The sequence below is a fragment of the Trachymyrmex septentrionalis genome, unplaced genomic scaffold (assembly GCF_001594115.1).
Source record: "Trachymyrmex septentrionalis isolate Tsep2-gDNA-1 unplaced genomic scaffold, Tsep1.0 scaffold60, whole genome shotgun sequence".
Classification (NCBI taxonomy): Eukaryota; Metazoa; Arthropoda; class Insecta; order Hymenoptera; family Formicidae; genus Trachymyrmex; species Trachymyrmex septentrionalis.
In genome coordinates this window covers 6158258-6175999 of record NW_017305779.1, presented here as the reverse complement: position 1 = coordinate 6175999, position 17742 = coordinate 6158258, and the positions used below count along the sequence as shown (strand labels likewise).

The 17742-nt window shown below is 35.9% G+C and overlaps 2 protein-coding genes across 6 annotated transcripts in view; one reads left to right on the top strand and one right to left on the bottom strand.

Annotated features, from left to right (window-relative positions):
- Positions 1-15078, top strand: part of LOC108752572 — a 23510-nt gene extending 8432 nt beyond the window's left edge. The window contains 14 exon segments of the mRNA XM_018493479.1: positions 3452-4559; positions 4815-5102; positions 5215-5424; positions 5506-5661; positions 6572-7717; positions 7798-8156; positions 8423-9804; positions 10027-10211; positions 10295-10449; positions 10678-11852; positions 11980-12191; positions 12485-13498; positions 13716-14165; positions 14437-15078. Coding sequence (XP_018348981.1) covers positions 3452-4559; positions 4815-5102; positions 5215-5424; positions 5506-5661; positions 6572-7717; positions 7798-8156; positions 8423-9804; positions 10027-10211; positions 10295-10449; positions 10678-11852; positions 11980-12191; positions 12485-13498; positions 13716-14165; positions 14437-14523 — 7927 coding nt within the window. The 3' untranslated portion in view covers positions 14524-15078.
- Positions 15079-15171: 93 nt separating this feature from the next.
- Positions 15172-17742, bottom strand: part of LOC108752665 (TBC1 domain family member 22B) — a 4435-nt gene continuing 1864 nt past the window's right edge. For 3 of the 5 annotated variants that reach the window (XM_018493668.1, XM_018493670.1, XM_018493672.1), the window contains 6 exons: positions 17516-17742; positions 17105-17235; positions 16762-17016; positions 16421-16670; positions 16123-16346; positions 15172-15954 (listed from right to left, as the gene is read on the bottom strand). In XM_018493668.1, the coding sequence (XP_018349170.1) occupies positions 15808-15954; positions 16123-16346; positions 16421-16670; positions 16762-17016; positions 17105-17235; positions 17516-17742 (1234 nt within the window). In that variant the 3' untranslated portion in view covers positions 15172-15807. The remainder of the gene's footprint in view (positions 15955-16122; positions 16347-16420; positions 16671-16761; positions 17017-17104; positions 17236-17515) is intronic. The other 2 variants (XM_018493669.1, XM_018493671.1) reach the window with 2 other exon arrangements.

Below are 17742 nucleotides of genomic sequence, written 5' to 3'. Positions count from 1 at the left end.
TGCTCGACTCTCTGATAATGAATTTCAACTCACTGCCAATATCGCTTCCAGGTTCGTAATAAAAAAGTTATTTCGTAATAAATTTATTTGAAATATAGATAAGAAATTCTTTTCATAAGAGATATAAATAAAAGTTCCTATGTATGCATATATCTATAGCAAGAAAAGATATATTTTTTTACGTTAATAATATATATTTATTTTAGTTTTGTATAATATTTTTAATCTTTATATATGTAATAAATTTTAATGTTTTATCTTTATTTTATTTGATAGGATAATATTTTTTTAAGAAAATAATTTTAGTTTTTTATGTAAATATCACATATCTTTATTCTGTTCTTTTTACAGTATTAGTGTCGATATGATGAGCACAATGACGGTGGATGCTTTTTACAAATCTGCCGGGCTTAAACTACGAACAAATCTTTACACTTCCGGAAATATGCACCTTCATCTGAATTTAAACAACACCCGTTTAGTGCATGTGAGTCTGGGCTTACCGAATCGCAAGATTGAAATGTTTTCGTTAGTCTCGGACGTTGCTTTTATCAAAAGCAACGGTGGCGAGGTGCAGGAAAAACTATTGAGTATTCTGGTAGCCGATCAAAATCAGAAAAACTTGCGACATCTTGCTATACCCAAGAATATCGTCAGCAACACTACTTGCAGCTGGGCCGCCTTAGATAGGCTGATCGGTTTAAAAATGTGCACTGATTATCAATTTACAAACGTGACAAAAGATCCCAATGCACCCTATTTCGTTTTAAATGGTCTTACGCTGTTCAAGGTCTCGTTGATTAAAACTGATCCAACCGCCAAAAATTATGTGTTAGAATATAGCTGGAACAAGACTCAGGTATAATCAAAGCTACGCATAACTTTTTATATAATACCTACGTGTAATTTCTTTGTTTTCGATAAGTATATTAATTAAATAACGATATTTAATGAGAATTATAATAAAATCTTGATTCTCTGAATATTAATATATAAAGCGATAGATGTTTTTCATATTTTTTATTAATTTTCTTTCAGGAGTATAGCACATTTAAGTTAATGTTCGATACGCCTGGCTCTCAGGTGAATAGAGAGATAAGCGCTGTTATCACCTTTGACATAATGAATAATAACGTTACTGCTCTATTTCATTCGGCTGGCAATTCTCTAATTGCTAAAGGTAGTGTTTTCTGAATGTGTGTCTAGAGTTTTCTCAAATAATGATGAACGAAGGTATTATAGTAATGTCTGTATATTTTTCAGGTACATATAAACGTTCCGAAGATGAGACTTTTATAGATATTGGTTTTGATATTAATGGCACAAAGCACTTAGATGCTAGTCTAGGTTACTCGAGAAAAAAGTTCAATCACGGTTATACTTATCATCCTACAGCTCATTTAATTATCAATAGTGAACGCGTAGCTGCCATTTCAGGTATTTTGTACGCACAATTGTATTAATAATTAAGCAATTGAGTTCATATTGTTAATTAACTCTTTCAAAAAAATAATTTAATTTTGCTTCTTACTTATCTTTAAATTTTTTAAATTCTAATTAGTTATTATATTGATATATAATAGTATACTATATACATATAATCATATACTTAAAAAAAATACTAAAAAGTTAAGCAATACTTGAAATTTGAAATCACAGGTGCCATTAGAAATGCACAGAAGAACAATGTTTCCCAGTTCGATATAGACCTGACCTTCCAAACGAAGCGAGTTTGGAGCAAATTAGTCGGCTACATTGTTAGGCGAAATATCAGCTTGGCCGGCGATTTTCAGCTGGATTATCAGATGCAACATATGCCAAGAAAGGAAACCCTCCACTTGGAGGTTTCGCTGTCTAATCGCTCCTCGAAGACATTAACGTACAAGGCCGCTGAAATGAAGTTGCATTCCACCGCCTATCCACAACTCAACGCTGTAATAAGCGCTTGGTACCAGCAAGCTCTTGGCCACTTGGAGCTCCATGCCGAAGTAAATTCCAATCCGCACCTTAAGGACGATCGGCATAAACTCACGGCGCAGCTCATTATCTCCTATTCGAAGATGTACTTCCAGAATCAAGGCACGAAGGTGACTGCGTTAATAGCCGTCACTAAACCCATCCAGAACTTGGATCTCAAGATGGGAGTTAATCACCATGTCCTTGGCCCTGAATCGAAGACCAGCTTGCTCATAGGATACGCACCAGGTAAGATACAAATAATACAATTCGTATAATACAATTATTTACAAATGTATGCGAAATTTTTTTGGCTATAAGAAAAAATTCAGAAATCCTATATTTGCAGGCAAGGAGATTAGTCTGATCGTCAATGTTATTATGCCGCGCGGTTTATTATTTTCTATGGAAGGTCATACAAACCTGACAATTCCGAATTTCAATTCAATGCTAATCAACGCGCGTATCAACGAGCGTTCGAGGAACGAGTACGACCTGGAGTTCTCCGGAACATGGTTTAGCGGTCATAATATGACTGCACGTGGCGCTTATTCTGATCGATCGTCTGCCGTTATCGTCAATCATCACATGAAAATGATCTTCAAATCGCCAAGCTTTGTCACTCCAATTCTACTCAACTGCCATTTATATCAGGACCACAGCGATCTCAAAATCAGTCTGTATGCCGAACAGCTGGATTATGATAAGTACGCTTTTGTGCTGAATCACACGATGCTGTCGGCGACCAATTTAATGTCTTATGTAGAAGCGAGATACCGTGGCAACGTGTACTCGGTGATGACAAACGTCGATACTACGCGAGAAATTCGTGTAGAGCTACATCTGCATAAATGGCGTGACGTGCATCTGACTCTGAGCGGTATCAACGAGGAGGATCGGCATGAGTTTGCGGCAGAAATCAAGTGGGATGCTAATAGAGATCCTACCTTGAAGCTGAGTACGATGTTGCAGTTGAACAGGGTGTATCTGATAGACGTAAGTTCTCCCGGAATCAAACGAAGCGTGTTGGTAATGTTGACTTATCCAGGTCGACTAGTAACCGGCTCTTGTGATTTGATCGTACGTAGTCCACACAGTTATTTGGTAGATATTATTCTGGATTGGGGTTCGGAAAACGTGATTAAGACATCGATTGGCGCGGACTATGTCGTGCAGCCGGAAATAACGACCGTTAAGTTGGAATCGCAACTATTGACGCCTTTCGAAAACTGGAAGAAGACTGCCTTGAATACAAAGTAAGAATGCTTTGATATATGAATTATTTTATGTAATAAAATATATTTAAAATTATATAATTACTAAATATTTTTAATTATTAAAGTATTAATTATTTTATGTGTCAATAAAATATTTAAAATGCTATTAGATTAATAGTTAAAAATGTAACACCAGTTTATTATAATAATGAAAATATTATTATTAATTCTAGCGAAATATATTATAAAAAATATTTTAATTCTATTTTTGTTCACAGATATCTACAACTGCCAAACAAGATCCTAGCAAGCAGTAGTGTTCATTGGAAAGACTCTCAGCACGTGGTAGCAGAGATCTATGCTAGTGCAAACGAATACAAAGATCTGAAAGAATGGACAGCAAACTGCGGTTTGATCAGTACCGTTCACTCTAACTCAGCAGTGATCATGAATATCACCCACAAAGTTCTACGCTCGCAAACGACGGATACACACGTGTTGATTAAATATAATCCTGACAAGATAATTGACGCGCGCAGTGTTTGGCACTTGGACAAGGAATCGGATGACGTGTTTAATCTAACCGGAAATCTACATTTGCATTCGCCTCTGGCGAATTATCGGAACAGCGAACTCAAATGCCAGCTGCGTCTTATGACCAACTGGAAATTCTTTGGCGCAGCCAATCTTGACCTGGATAAACGTAAATACACTAGTCAATTAATCGGCGATCTAGTACGCTGGAAGGAATCCAAGGTGGAGTTTAACGTTACCATGCCACTGGAGAAGTTTGCCTTTGTTCGTGGTAGATTCGGTCTGTCGGAGAGCAACCATCACGTAGTGGCAGAAGTTGTCACACCGAACGGTCCTCTAGGCGTTGAGGGATTGTGTCAAATCTTTAACGCTGCTTATGACTTCAACGTCAAACTCATGGTAGCGACGCCAATCGAAGTGCTACAGAAAGCATTGATAGTGATCAAGCTAAATAGGCGTGAGGCTGACTTCAGAATCGGTTATAATAACATCACAGCGGGTTTCCTCGGCACTTGGCATTATCACAATATCACCGATTTCGATTACAGCTACATAGTACTCACACCTCTTGAAGGTTTTCAAGAGTGCGGCGTGATCACAAAACTGATCATAACGCACACAGAGCGTGAGCATATGTTGAATGTAGATACAGAGTTTTCGGCGAGATTGGCGGATCTTAAACTTGGTATCATGGCTAAGGGTGGACCGAAACCACCACCTGTTAAAATTCCTCCGTTAAAACAGGGGATTATAAGATCTATGACAAACGATTCCGAATTGTCAGAAGAAGAGGAAGAAGAGGAAGAGGATGAAGAAGATGAGGATAGTCTCTATTGGCGAGGAGAATTGCAGGTAATCGTAATTCGAATAATCGAACTATAATTCGAAAATAAAATTTAATTACAAAAATTGGATTTTAAGAACTTAACATTTAAATTATAAATATTATTAATTAAAAATTGAAATATTAATTTATAGATATATTTAAGGAAAATTAATATAAATATTAAAAATACGTATTTATATTATTTCAACAAAAATATAATTATTAATTTAATGCTATTGCTGATTAAATATACGATAATGCATATATTCATTTATTTGCAGCTATGGCTTGGAATAATCTCGGATATATTGGCAGAACTAGATATCGATACTGAAGATTACACCTATAAGATACTAGGCATAATACAAATACCATTCGAAAAAATTGTCATAGAGGACAGCTTTAGCATGGAAGATGTTTTTCATATAAAAAACGATCTACATATTGATCTAACGTTTGGCAAAATTAAAGAGATAACGTCCTTATATGCCTTTATCATCGATATGGAGAATCTCACTTACCTCATGGACATGAACTAAAACATCAGAAAAAATACTACATGGTTCGAGGTAATATTTTTAATTTGATATTTTATTTTCATAATAATAATATTAATAAAATAAAGTTTATATATAATGAAGAAGAAAAGAAATTCTATTAAACACTTAAAATTTTACACAGACTGAATTTCATGGCAATTATACGTATAAGATCAATAGGAACAATCGAAAGGATGTTGTACATTTGGTGAAATTCGACATAAAGACTCCTTTAGAAATTTTCAAAACCTTCAACACTAACGCGATCATAGAAATCCAGAGCGATCTATACAAAGGTATACTTACAATTCATGGAGACCAATTGTTTTTGGATATACTTGGAAATATAAAGGTGAGTTTCACACGCTTTTTTAAATTTATGAATAAATTGCAGATATTCAAATAAAAAAAATTCGACTTCTTTTTCGCGTAGTTGGAACAGGCTTTGCTAGATGTGATGGTTTCGGGTCTGATTGATTCACCTATTATAAAAATACCGAAAATCACGGTTGCCGCGAAAAAGGATTTCGCTGGAAACAGAAAGCAAGTTCAGTTCAACGCAAGGATGGAACATCCTATATCCAAACAAGTAAAGTACCAAAATTTATTTTTAATTTGATTAAAATACGAATATAACAATTATCTTTTATTAATTATGTAGTTTATTTGATTGTTATAGAAATAATATAACAACATAACATAATTAAACAGAATTAAATTAAAATCGAAATGAATAATAATAAGTAACAGACAAAGTAAGAGTCAACACATTTCTTTTTGGAATTAACAAAAGAATATATTTCAATTAACAAAGATAAAATTACATAACGTAAAAGATAGAATCAAAATTAAGAAAATAATTACAAGTTACAAGTTTCGGCTACTGGATTGAGCCCTTTTCAGACATTAATATAACGAAAAAATCGCAGAACAAAATCGATTATCGCAAATGATCGCATATTCGTAACATTCACAATTCGGGTGAGTCTTGATGTAGAGTTCGACATTATTTCCGTACGATTGAAATACATCAAATGTATTAAAAAAAAAAAATTCCGGTATGTTCATTCATTTACGCGTAGATCTTTTTGTGTAAAGTTTTTAAGTTTTTCTCTTTATCAACTAGAGCTTTGCCAAAAATTTTTTTTTTTACGGAAATAATGTCGAACTCCACATCAAGACTCACCCGAATTGTGAATGTTACGAATATGCGATCATTTGCGATAATTGATTTTGTTCTGCGATTTTTTCGTTATGTTAATGTCTGAAAAGGGCTCAATCCAGTAGCCGAAACTTGTAACTTGTAATTATTTTCTTAATTTTGATTCTATCTTTTACGTTATGTAATTTTACCTTTGTTAATTGAAATATATTCTTTTGTTAATTCCAAAAAAATGTGTTGACTCTTACTTTGCCCGTTACTTATTATTATTCGTTTTGTATAGAAAGAATCCTTTGATTTGTTAAAATTACTTAAAATCGAAGTCTTTATTTTTTAGATATCCTTTGAATCCGCCTGGCAAGTAGATGAATATCTCATAAAAGCTTCCGCAAAATTGGAAAGCTGGATAAAAGCTTTAGAATCATTAGAAACCGACATCGTTTATAGCAACGCAATTAGCGTAAACAATACCGCCAAGTTAAATGTCCATGTAACGCATCTCGGTGATCAAAAGTATCAATTGATTGGAAACATAAACAACGGTAAGATCGACGGCGATCTACACACGCCGCTGTCAGAAAGACCTCATTTCCAGTTTCACGGTGACTTAAGACAAATCAACGAATCGTTGTACGATATCAGAGGAGAGTTAAGGAACGATTTACAAGCGAAATCTTACGACGTCAGCACTGTCATCTTTGTGCAGAATAATATTGTCGATTCAATAGATATAAAGGCCGAGCCGAAGAGCGCGAACACCAATCGACTTATTTTTAGATTAAAAAAGAAGAAATATGGTCTCCTACTGGATGTGGATGGCGGATCGTTCAATGGTACCCTCGACGCAAACGTGCTTAACAATCTGAATTGGGATGTGAGAGTTCGCACAGATATTCAAAAAGCTAATGAAATAAATGTTTATCAATTAAACACCTTTATGAATGTGCAAGTAAATGGCAATACCACTCTATATATTCTTGCGGAAACACCCTGGAATGACAGCAGGATCCTGACGGTGAAAGGTAATATAATGCTGACTAACACGAGCGGCGACGTCCGGTTGGATCATCGAATGAATAATGATCGATGTCATGCAACTGCAAAATGGAAATTGATCTACATGGAGGACATGCTTCTGAAATTGATTACGGGATTTGACACCAGGGACCTGGGCAAAAAGGAATTGTCCACTCATGTATTCTTTAAAAACCCTGGTCGATTATACAGGAACATTGATGTAGGTTTCGATGTAGATATCGATAAAAAGGTGTGGGAATTTGAGACAAACGCGACTATTGGTTTTCGCAATCAGGAGAACATTGACGCGGTGTTTGTCGTAAAATTGCCACCTCCAAACAATGATGATCATCGATTCCTGATCAGCTATCATACTAATAAAAATAACAAGGAAGTACAAGTTATTTCTTATGTGGTGGGCTACAACACAGTTCGAACTCATAAAAATTATGCTTCGGACGGATCGGTTTGTATCTCTGATATTAATAAGCAATAAAATTAATCCGTAATAACACAAACTTGAATAAGTTAAATGTAAAATTTTAGATTCGAATGGCTACGCGTGACATTAACGGGCACTTCCGACTGACTTGGGGATTGTTGCCCATGCAATCCGTCAACAATCTCTTCAATATCACTTTTAATAAGAACGAGATGGATCTCAAATATTCACTCTATACACCTTTCATTTTGCAAGAAGAAACGATCGTACTTCTCTTCAATTATGATACTAATTCCGAGCAATATTTGATCAACGCTGATCTTTTTTATCCTTCAAGACGGCAAGTTGGAACTGCAAAGATATCTTACGAAAGTCTGATGAACGTTAATGGAACTGTTAACGCTTCAATACCTATGCAACAATTGTCATACGTTGGATGTAATTTTGTTATACTTACTACCTTGTAAGTATAATTTTATTTTATATAATAAAATTTATTACATAATAGAAGAAATTAAATCGAAAAAAAAATTAATTTTCTTGTCGCATGATGTTCTAAAAATCAAAACTTGTTCATTATACTAATTATCCAGAATTTTACAATACTTTCAAAAATTTTATTTGCCACTCAAAAATGATGTTCTAAGACATATTAGAAATATTATTTGCATATTTTATAAAATAAAAGAATATTTCTTTTATTTTTTTGAATTTCTTCTTTTTATACAGGAAACAGAATAAAAGATTCTTCGAGTTCTTTTGGCCTAATAATACGGGTTTATTGAATTCCGATTACAATTATCACAGTGAGCGATTGGATTCGAATCTGGAAGGCGTTTTGCACATAGAAGTTCCTCTGAATGCTCGTCACATCGGCATTCTGAACTATGGCTACAAGAAACGTCCACAAGTCATCAATGGCCACTCTACCTTAATGTACAATAATCAAAAGGTGCTACATGTTCAATATAATTCAAAGAGTGAGTCTCGAGCCGGTTTCGACAAAGATCGCATGCAGATCACGGTGGAGAATATTTACAAGCCTATAGGTATTGTCTACGTGAACCAGTATGAGTACAGTGGTGGAAACGAAGGTACCAACTATCCCACTGTCGAGTTCAAACAGGTGAATATCTATCGACTAGATAACAGCTCGGCGTTCAACATCGCCGGTGAATCTAGAATCCGAACTACTCACACCGGCCAGAACATCCATCTGAAGGCGATGCATTTAAACAAGACACTCCAGTTAAAGACAGACTACGAGGTTTTGTCCGGCGAGTTTGATCACAACACTTGGTTGAGCTTAGCTGAAGACGCGTGGGTTTCTTACCATGTGAATATTCTGAATAAAACTACCGAGGAAATAGACAATCAGTTCCTTATTCTCAGTATCTGTTATCCACGACGAAACTTCACTTTGGGCGGATCCTATAGGATCACTAGCGACGAATTGAACTCTGAAGCGAATTTACAATGGGAACGTGATGATGAGAAGTCGAGGAGCATTGGTGCAATTTTTGATTGGATGAATATCACCGACACGTCGATGGAGAGTCAACAGCAAGCTATGTTAACCTTTTATCATCCAACTTTCGAGAAGAACGTTACTTTAAAGGGTGTATTAATGAGAAAAGACCATAGGGATTTGCTGAATGTCGCTTTCACCGCAGATTATTCCAATAACGAAAATAAATTATTAACATTGTCCGCATTGTTGAGAGACGAGAGTGATGAAATGAACAAAAAGTATGCCTACAAGATAGCCGGGAAACAAACCAGTACTAAATTAGATCTTGATATCGAGGGATTTATTTATAAACAAGAATTTATACTACTTGAAACGGTGAATCACGCTCGGTACGCGCGCGGTTATTTGCCGAGTGAAAGTGGAGAATTAATTAGTCGAATCGACCGGAGATCGAAGGAAATAATTTATCGACGAGTAAACAATGACCAGGTCAAATATTTCGCGATCGGTTATTATCCTTCGCCTTCTCAATACATTATAAATGGTAGCGCTATCAATACACCGGAACTTAATGCCACCGGCATTTTCCTCTTGGACTCGGATGAGAAACTCACTTGGATGATGGTGAATTATACACCCGGTAATTAATAATATATAAAAAAATGTTTAATAAACGAGATATTAAAAATTAATAAGGTGATTGATAAAATAAGTATTAAAAATATTAAGAAATTAGAAATTTTTAAATATGTGTGTATAATATTCTTTGTTTTATTCTATAGTTTATAAAAAGCTTACATATTTAAAATAAATTTTATAGATTTTTTAATTGTTTTTATTTTCTATATTTTCTTCTTTATAGATGCAACAGTCAGCTTAAGAATGCACGGCAGTATTCCGGACGCTAGAAACGCTATATTTAATGTTTGGAGAACCTACGACGATGATTTAAGAATTTCGGACGTTTCTTTCTACCTGAAGATGAATCACTCAAGGCTCGTTACTTCAACTTTGCGATGGCGGCCGGAACTTAAAAGCGATGTTATTGTAAGATAAATTCATACACATTAGACATCCACTTAATGTAATTTTAATATAATTAATAGTGATTATGTTACAATTGTTGATAGACTATTGCAAAAACGACATTCAATGAAATGTGCGAAAGCATGAATAATGATATTGATTATTGGAAGCATTATATAAAGAGCGAAGTAAAAAGTGCTATCATGGATGTATGGGAGGATGCTCAGGAGGACATTTCGGGATTCCTTGACGATTGGAAGTATGTAATGAAAAATCTTATTTAATATTATATCTATAACATAAAATCAGATGTGTTTCGAAAGATAATAAGATAAATGATAATATGATGAAATAGATGATATAAATTAAGTAATATATAATATATTATATATAATGCAAAAAATATTAAGATATTAATATATAGAATAATTATCTATATTGTGTGAATTTATATTTATATAATTTTCTTTTTCTCTGTTCTTTTCAGTGATTTGAAAATTCTCGAGAATGATTTTGAAGATCTCAAGATATATCTGAACAATTCCTATAACGCGAATGACTTTTACATCAAGGATATCATCGGTTTCGGTATATTCATCATCGACGAACTGTCTCTGCGAAGTCACATTGAATCCCTTCCTAACATTTTAAATGAAATCTGGGAGATAATGGGCGAATCTGGGGAAGCTTTGCGAAATTCGTTGCTCTGGTTGATTGAGACTATCAAGAATGCTTATCATAAGGTGTCCGAGATTATAGCCGCTGTATTGAAAGGCGATTCATTGTCGCAAGTAGCGAATATAATTGAGAAGCTGATCGAAAAGTACGACATATTTATCAAGGATCTTCATGTATCCTTCATTAAATATATCGAAAATTTGTGGAACACGATTTTCTCATCCATCTCAGAACAATGGTATCGCTTCTTGAAATTAATGGAACCTCTGTTTATCCGTTTTCTTCATTATGTTGAGACGCTCCTTTGGAAAGCAAGCAAAGAAATGCTGGACTTCTTGTACGATCGTAAAAAAGAGATCATCACATCGCCGTACTTTGATCGCTTTACTAATTTCACCCATGACGTCGATAAGGTCTATCGCGACATCAAGGCAAATGATATCGTGACCAACATGCACAAGTATTCAGGCTTGATAATACAGTTCGTAAAACAGCGCTACTTCGCCTTCGTGCCATTCGGCAAGGAGCTTAAAGATGTCGTAGATGAGATCGTATTAGAACTGAAAGAGCTCCGGAAACTGCCGTCGGTCAACTATTCTGTAGAGAAACTCGAGCAGTTATATGAAAGAATTAGCTACTTCTGCGAGTACTTTGAAGTTAAGTTCAAAATAGAAGGTTTTATTCGATTGGTGCACTCCAAGATGATGGACATTAGTCAAACGGCGCTGGAAGCCGAGAATCGTTACAGAGAGGCTAAAACCATGTTCATCTTCGATCCTAATGAGGGCTTGATGTGTCTGGAGCAAAAACTACCTATGTCTTGGCATGCCTTTAATCAAACGCCCGAGTTTCACGAAATACCGGAGATCAGAGCGATCGCTGACTTCAAGACATACTTTGTCACCTCAAACACTACTTTCTGGAGTCTTTACTATCAATACAAGCCATACTCGGAGTTGTCAAACTGGTTACCACCGTTCAAAGGTTCGTCTCGCAACCACTTAAAAATTTAAAAATAATTAAACGATAATTGAATTTAGTATCGAATTGATGTATCGAATTTTAAATACATCGAAAATAATACAATTTTTAATAATTTGTACTATTTCAGCGCAAGCCATGATTATTGGTTCCCAGCATTATATTACTTTCGATGGACGTTACTTTGAATTTGCGGGAAATTGTATCTACTTGTTAGCGAAGGATTTTGTACGCGACACTTTCACAATTTTGGTGAAATATGATCAACAAGATGAGGAAATTACTCACAAGATTATAGTGCTAATCGGAAGCAATGCTATCGAATTGGACCTCTTCAACGATGTCAGTATATAACTTAATTCATATTAAAAATTAAATTAAAATTTCAATCACTTTTGACTAGTAAAAAATTATGCTTATGACTTAAAAAAGCTACATTACTAAAAAAAAAGATTTTTCAGAGGAAATTTATGAAGGCAAAAATAAAATTCATAACGAGAAAAGTTAAAAAAAAGAATTTTTTCAATAGTGTTTTAAAAATAGCTTGTTAAAGGAAATAAAATATCCAATGATAGATAATTTATCATTGTATTTTAATAATAAATGATAGTTATATGAAATGTTGTGTTATCCAGACAATGAAGCTGATCTCTCAGAAATCAGCAGACATTACAAGCAACCTGCAGCTACCGATTGAATTAGACAACGACACATATGTTTATCAAGTGGAGAATGTAGTGATAGTAGAACGCAAACACAACCAATTTCGACTCGAATGTAATCTCAAGTTCAACGTATGCACCTTGGAACTATCCGGTTGGTATTATGGGAAGACAGCCGGTCTTCTTGGTACAATGAGTAATGAACAGTTTGACGACACCCTGGGATCGAACAAGTTACTCCTAAAGAATATCAGCAGCTTCGCTCATAGCTGGTCCATCGACGAAAACTGCGCCGACACGACAAATCGCGCCAGTAAGATTCAACAGCAGGATGGCCCGGTAGCCACGTTCTGCGACGAGCTGTTCGTGAACAAGAGCTCGGAATTCAGCGTCTGTTTTGGCGTGATCAATCCAACCGAATACGTCGATATGTGTCTAAGTAGCCTGACTGAGACCGAAGTGTGCACAGTGGCGATGTCGTACATGCAGATGTGTATGTTCCGCGACACTTATCTGCGAATACCCGACCGATGTACCACATGTACCATGATGGACGGCAGCCAGGTGGCCGAGGGTCGTTTTAAGCGATTGGAGGGCGACAGAGTGCCGCGATCAGCCGACGTGGTGTTCATCGTCGAGGCGAAGAGCTGCAATCACGACATAAAGATGAACAGCAGCATGGAGCTACTAATCACCCAGCTCAGTAAAGAATTGAACGATCAAGGTCTCACGGGCAATCGATGGTCCTTGGTAGTATTCGGTGGTGACGGAGTACATGACAAACCCAGAAGTATCATCCTTGACGGGCAGATCTTCACAAAGAACGTACCGCGCTTCGTCGATTACTTCGATTATGTGCCAATCGGCAGCGGCAGTCAGGACATCTTCGCCGCAATCGGTTTCGCCTCGCGGCTCGTCTTTAGAGCCGGCGTGTCGAAGACCTTCATACTAGTACCATGCTCGCATTGCGAACCAGAGAATCAAACGGTAATCCTAACTTTTCAATTTTACGAGATTTAAGCCCGGTTACACTATAACGTTACTTTAACTTTAAGCAAGGATTAAAACTCTCACTTTCTCTCTTTGAAAGAAAGAGAGAAAGAGCTAGAGAGAATTTTAAGCCTTGCTTAAAGTTCAAAATAATGTTGCAATTGGATCTTAAATATAATTATCGAATTATTATCTAATTGATCATTCGCTTTAGCTGGAATATTCCGTGTTACACCAAGTACTACTGGAGCACGACATCACTTTGCATATATTGATGGACGGCGACTTCCAATTCGAGAAGGAGAAAATCAGCAAGATTTTCTACGGTTTAGATGCGGCCAAGTCATACACGAAGAAGGATTCCCGTGTTTTGATTGGCGACGTGGATCTGAGAAGACAGGTCAAGCTCTCCAAGAATGTGCTGGGTTACTGCACGCCACTATCTCTAGAGACAAACGGCACGATATTTAGCGGAGACAAGTTACGTCTTGAAAAGTCGGCTTCGATCAAAAAGTTTGCAAGCGTCTTTTCGAAGAGGATCGCTCTCACAGCCGAGCCGAACAAATGTCAGTTCTGCGAATGCACCGCTGATAATAACGGCGTCACGCAGATGGAATGTATGCCGTGTATATATCCGACACCCGTGCATGTGAATTACGTGTGTGTACGTATCATACGTTCTATTAGGCTGCATTCGAGAAGTGCGCTATCAACGCTATTGCGTTATTTTTTTCTCTATCTTTATCGTATTAGGTTTATCGTTTATTAGGTATGAAATGAGAATGACACAACATTACTGATAACATGCTTTCTGAATGCAGGTTTAGAAGCGTCAAACAAAAAGTTCCAAGAGATATTACAAAACTTTAAAAGATATTCCTGTACTTGTCATCATTTAGAATGTCTAATTGAATAATCTCTTTATTGTATTGCAGGAGACTTTTAATCTCAACGAGTCGCTCTCGATGATGCCGCCATTGGACGATATAGATTATGGCCAAATCGATATAGAGAATGACTGAAATAAAATTAAGGAAATCCATACACTCCGTAGATAAATAATATAGGATGCTAGATAACTCGCTGGTATATATATTAGCCATATTTATTTATAATATAGCTTATAAGATGCAGTCCACTTGATGCTACAAGTACTTCGAAGCATTTGATTGACCAGAGGAAAAATTTACTATAAATTGATCAATCAAAGGGTGCGTTCCAAGTTATGCATGAAGCGCATAATGTATCGTTTTTTCCTGCTTTATTATTTGATGAACAAGGACAAATAATGCATCATGCGTTTCATGCGTAATTCGAAACGCATCCAAAAAATGCTTCGAAGCATTTTGTAGCATCAAGTGACTATAATATAGGTAATATACCTACCTCCTTGTCCAATCCAAGATTTTTCTTACAATAAATTAGGACATTAAACTTGGTTCGCATTAAGAATATCTATTGGAAACGTACAGAAAATTTAAGTGTATCAAATGAATTGCACAAATCTATGTACATTATTTTTAAATAACAATTGGCAATCTGATGTCAGATTTTATGATTCATATTCTACGACCGCAGTTTTCTTTTATATATATCACAATTACAAAATTATTCGTGGCATATAGCACAAATCATATATTTTATTATTTTAATATATAAAATATATCGAAATAAAGCACATGCTATCAAATATTATGCTATAAAATGGAATATATCGCATCATTTGTGAATATTAAATATTAAAGCATAAACATTAGTTCCAAAATCAAATTCTTGACAATAATTGGGATAAATAGGAATATATGGAAGGAATAATCAAGGAAACTGCATAATCACCATATAAAAGTACAACACAGGGTCGATATATAAAACTTTCCTGTCTATATATATTATCTGTATATAATATGTCTGAGACCTTATTATATATATAAAAATTTAATGCAAACCGGGAAATGGCAATTGATTCGCGTTACATTCTCTGCATCCTGAAACGCATTTACAATTTATTCCACAGTGGAATATGGCGAGTTTATCTAAACATTCTTTTCATGAAATCTTTCAATGTAACAAAGGAATAAACTCTATAACGCATAAAGTAATCGTGAAAACTTAATAGCCGACGCGAGAATGAAACGTAAGAGACCGCTTGTTCCGAAAACTTTCGATATGGCCGTGATAGACTGAACGTCACAATATACATAGTGACGGTGAGACGGAAGAGGAGAACCGGCGATAATACGATAGCGCTCGGCCTCGCGGTTTGGCCACTATTCATAATAATATCAACCCAATCCGTTTGAAAGTGGTCATCTGGTTGTCGTATCATGGGCTTGCAGGTGATTGGGTGCGTCGGCAAATGTAAACTTCAATTTGTACGCCTCGGCTACTAGCACGCCTATTTCTGAATCCGTCCAATTTTGCGTGGGCAGGTTTTGTAGCATTAACATCAGCCCCTGTAATTATTGAAGAATGACAATCGATCTTTATCTATAAGATTGTAGCATATTTTCCATTTAAGCGACAAGTCGATACAAACATCATTTTTCTTGATATTCACTAAATAACAAAAACACTTATATCAACTTGTACTAATGAAGTGCTAAAGCTAGCGGATGAATTACTTGAAAATCAGGTTGCAAGAGCAAGTGTCGCCTCCAACGAAGAAGGAAAGCCGCACATACATAGAGCTGAAACGAAGCGAATCTGTCAGATTCTGCCAAATACGTGTCCCACAGTCGGATAGTACAGTGAAGCGGGATTTCTCTGGTTAGCAGATTATTCATCCATCGAAAAGAGAATTGTAGATAATCCACTCCATGTTGATGCAAATGTTGATGCAATGGTGCTGAAAGCATTACAATAAAATGTTTAAAAAAATGAAAAGGACAAACACGAAACAGTTCCTAGTGAGATATTTACCATCAATCCTTTGTATTAGCTCCTTTAACTGATTCACTTTATGTTGGATTCCCAACTGAGCAAATATATAATTGTCTTGTATACCATCCAAGAATTTAGATAGGCACCAAAAACTATCCGCTTCGATAATGTCACGTTGCTCCTTCGATAATGACGCCACGTCATAATTTTCCAAATCTTGCCAAGCTTGTATCGGCACCGCCTCTTGCAGAAAAACCAAGAAAAAAGGTGTCACGAGGTCATTCATACCCTATAACAATGGATATATAAATAAATAATAACATAAATCTTTACTACAATATATAAGGAGTAAATAAGAGATACGATTTTACGTTAAATACCTGAACGTAACCAGATGCAGGATGTCTAATCGCCCAAATATATAATATTCTCTCGAATATCAGTTGCACCGTCGTCTGTTGAAATAGCGAGATGAGCGGTGACATTCTAGGGATATCGATATGAATCTGCCGATACGTGTCCTGAAAACCTTCATCCCTCTCGACATCGTAATATTGCTTCACCAAATTCCAATAGTCCAATCGTTTACGTTCCAACGCAGGTTGTCTACGTTCTAGATTAGCCGGCAAGTACTCCTACAATGACACGAACGCAATCCCTTAACGTTTTGCGACAGCATTCTACTAAGCTTGACATTGCAATGTGTTTACCTTCTCTACTTACAGACAATAACCGCCAAGTGACAGAACGTAATTTGGCAGGTACGCCCGACCATGATAGCTGCCTTAATTCATCTAGATTCAACACAGACGCTTCCAAAAGTAACTGAAACTTGTCCACTTTGCTCTCGCCATCTGAACAGATTTACAATTTTTTAAACTCTATGTCTTAAACCTAATCTACAATGTGTTTTTTGCTTCCTGCTTTTCATCAATTTTTATCTCTTATCCCATTCCATTTTCTGTCACTTGAGATAACAAACTTCAGAAGAGACAAAAGACAAAAAAATTATTATAAAACAGTCATAAAAAAAAGGACAAGAAGTAAAAAGCAAGAAACAGGAAATAAAAAGAGCACATTGTAGATTAGGCTTTAAAGATTAGGCTGCTAAATGTGAAATAAATGAATACATACCCTGCTCCTTTGAAGGTATAAAAAATTTATTAGGAGCATTTGCCTGTCTCAATGGCTGTGGTCTACCAGGAAATTGTGTCGGCTTATGCTGGGGCGATGCACTGTGCTTTAAATCTGCATCTTCACTGGAATGCTGGCTGTTAATCTGTGGGTGCAGATTCACGTTGCGTAGATGTAATGGTTGCACTGCCAGCCTTTGAAGGGCCTCTGCCTTTTTTTCCTCGGGG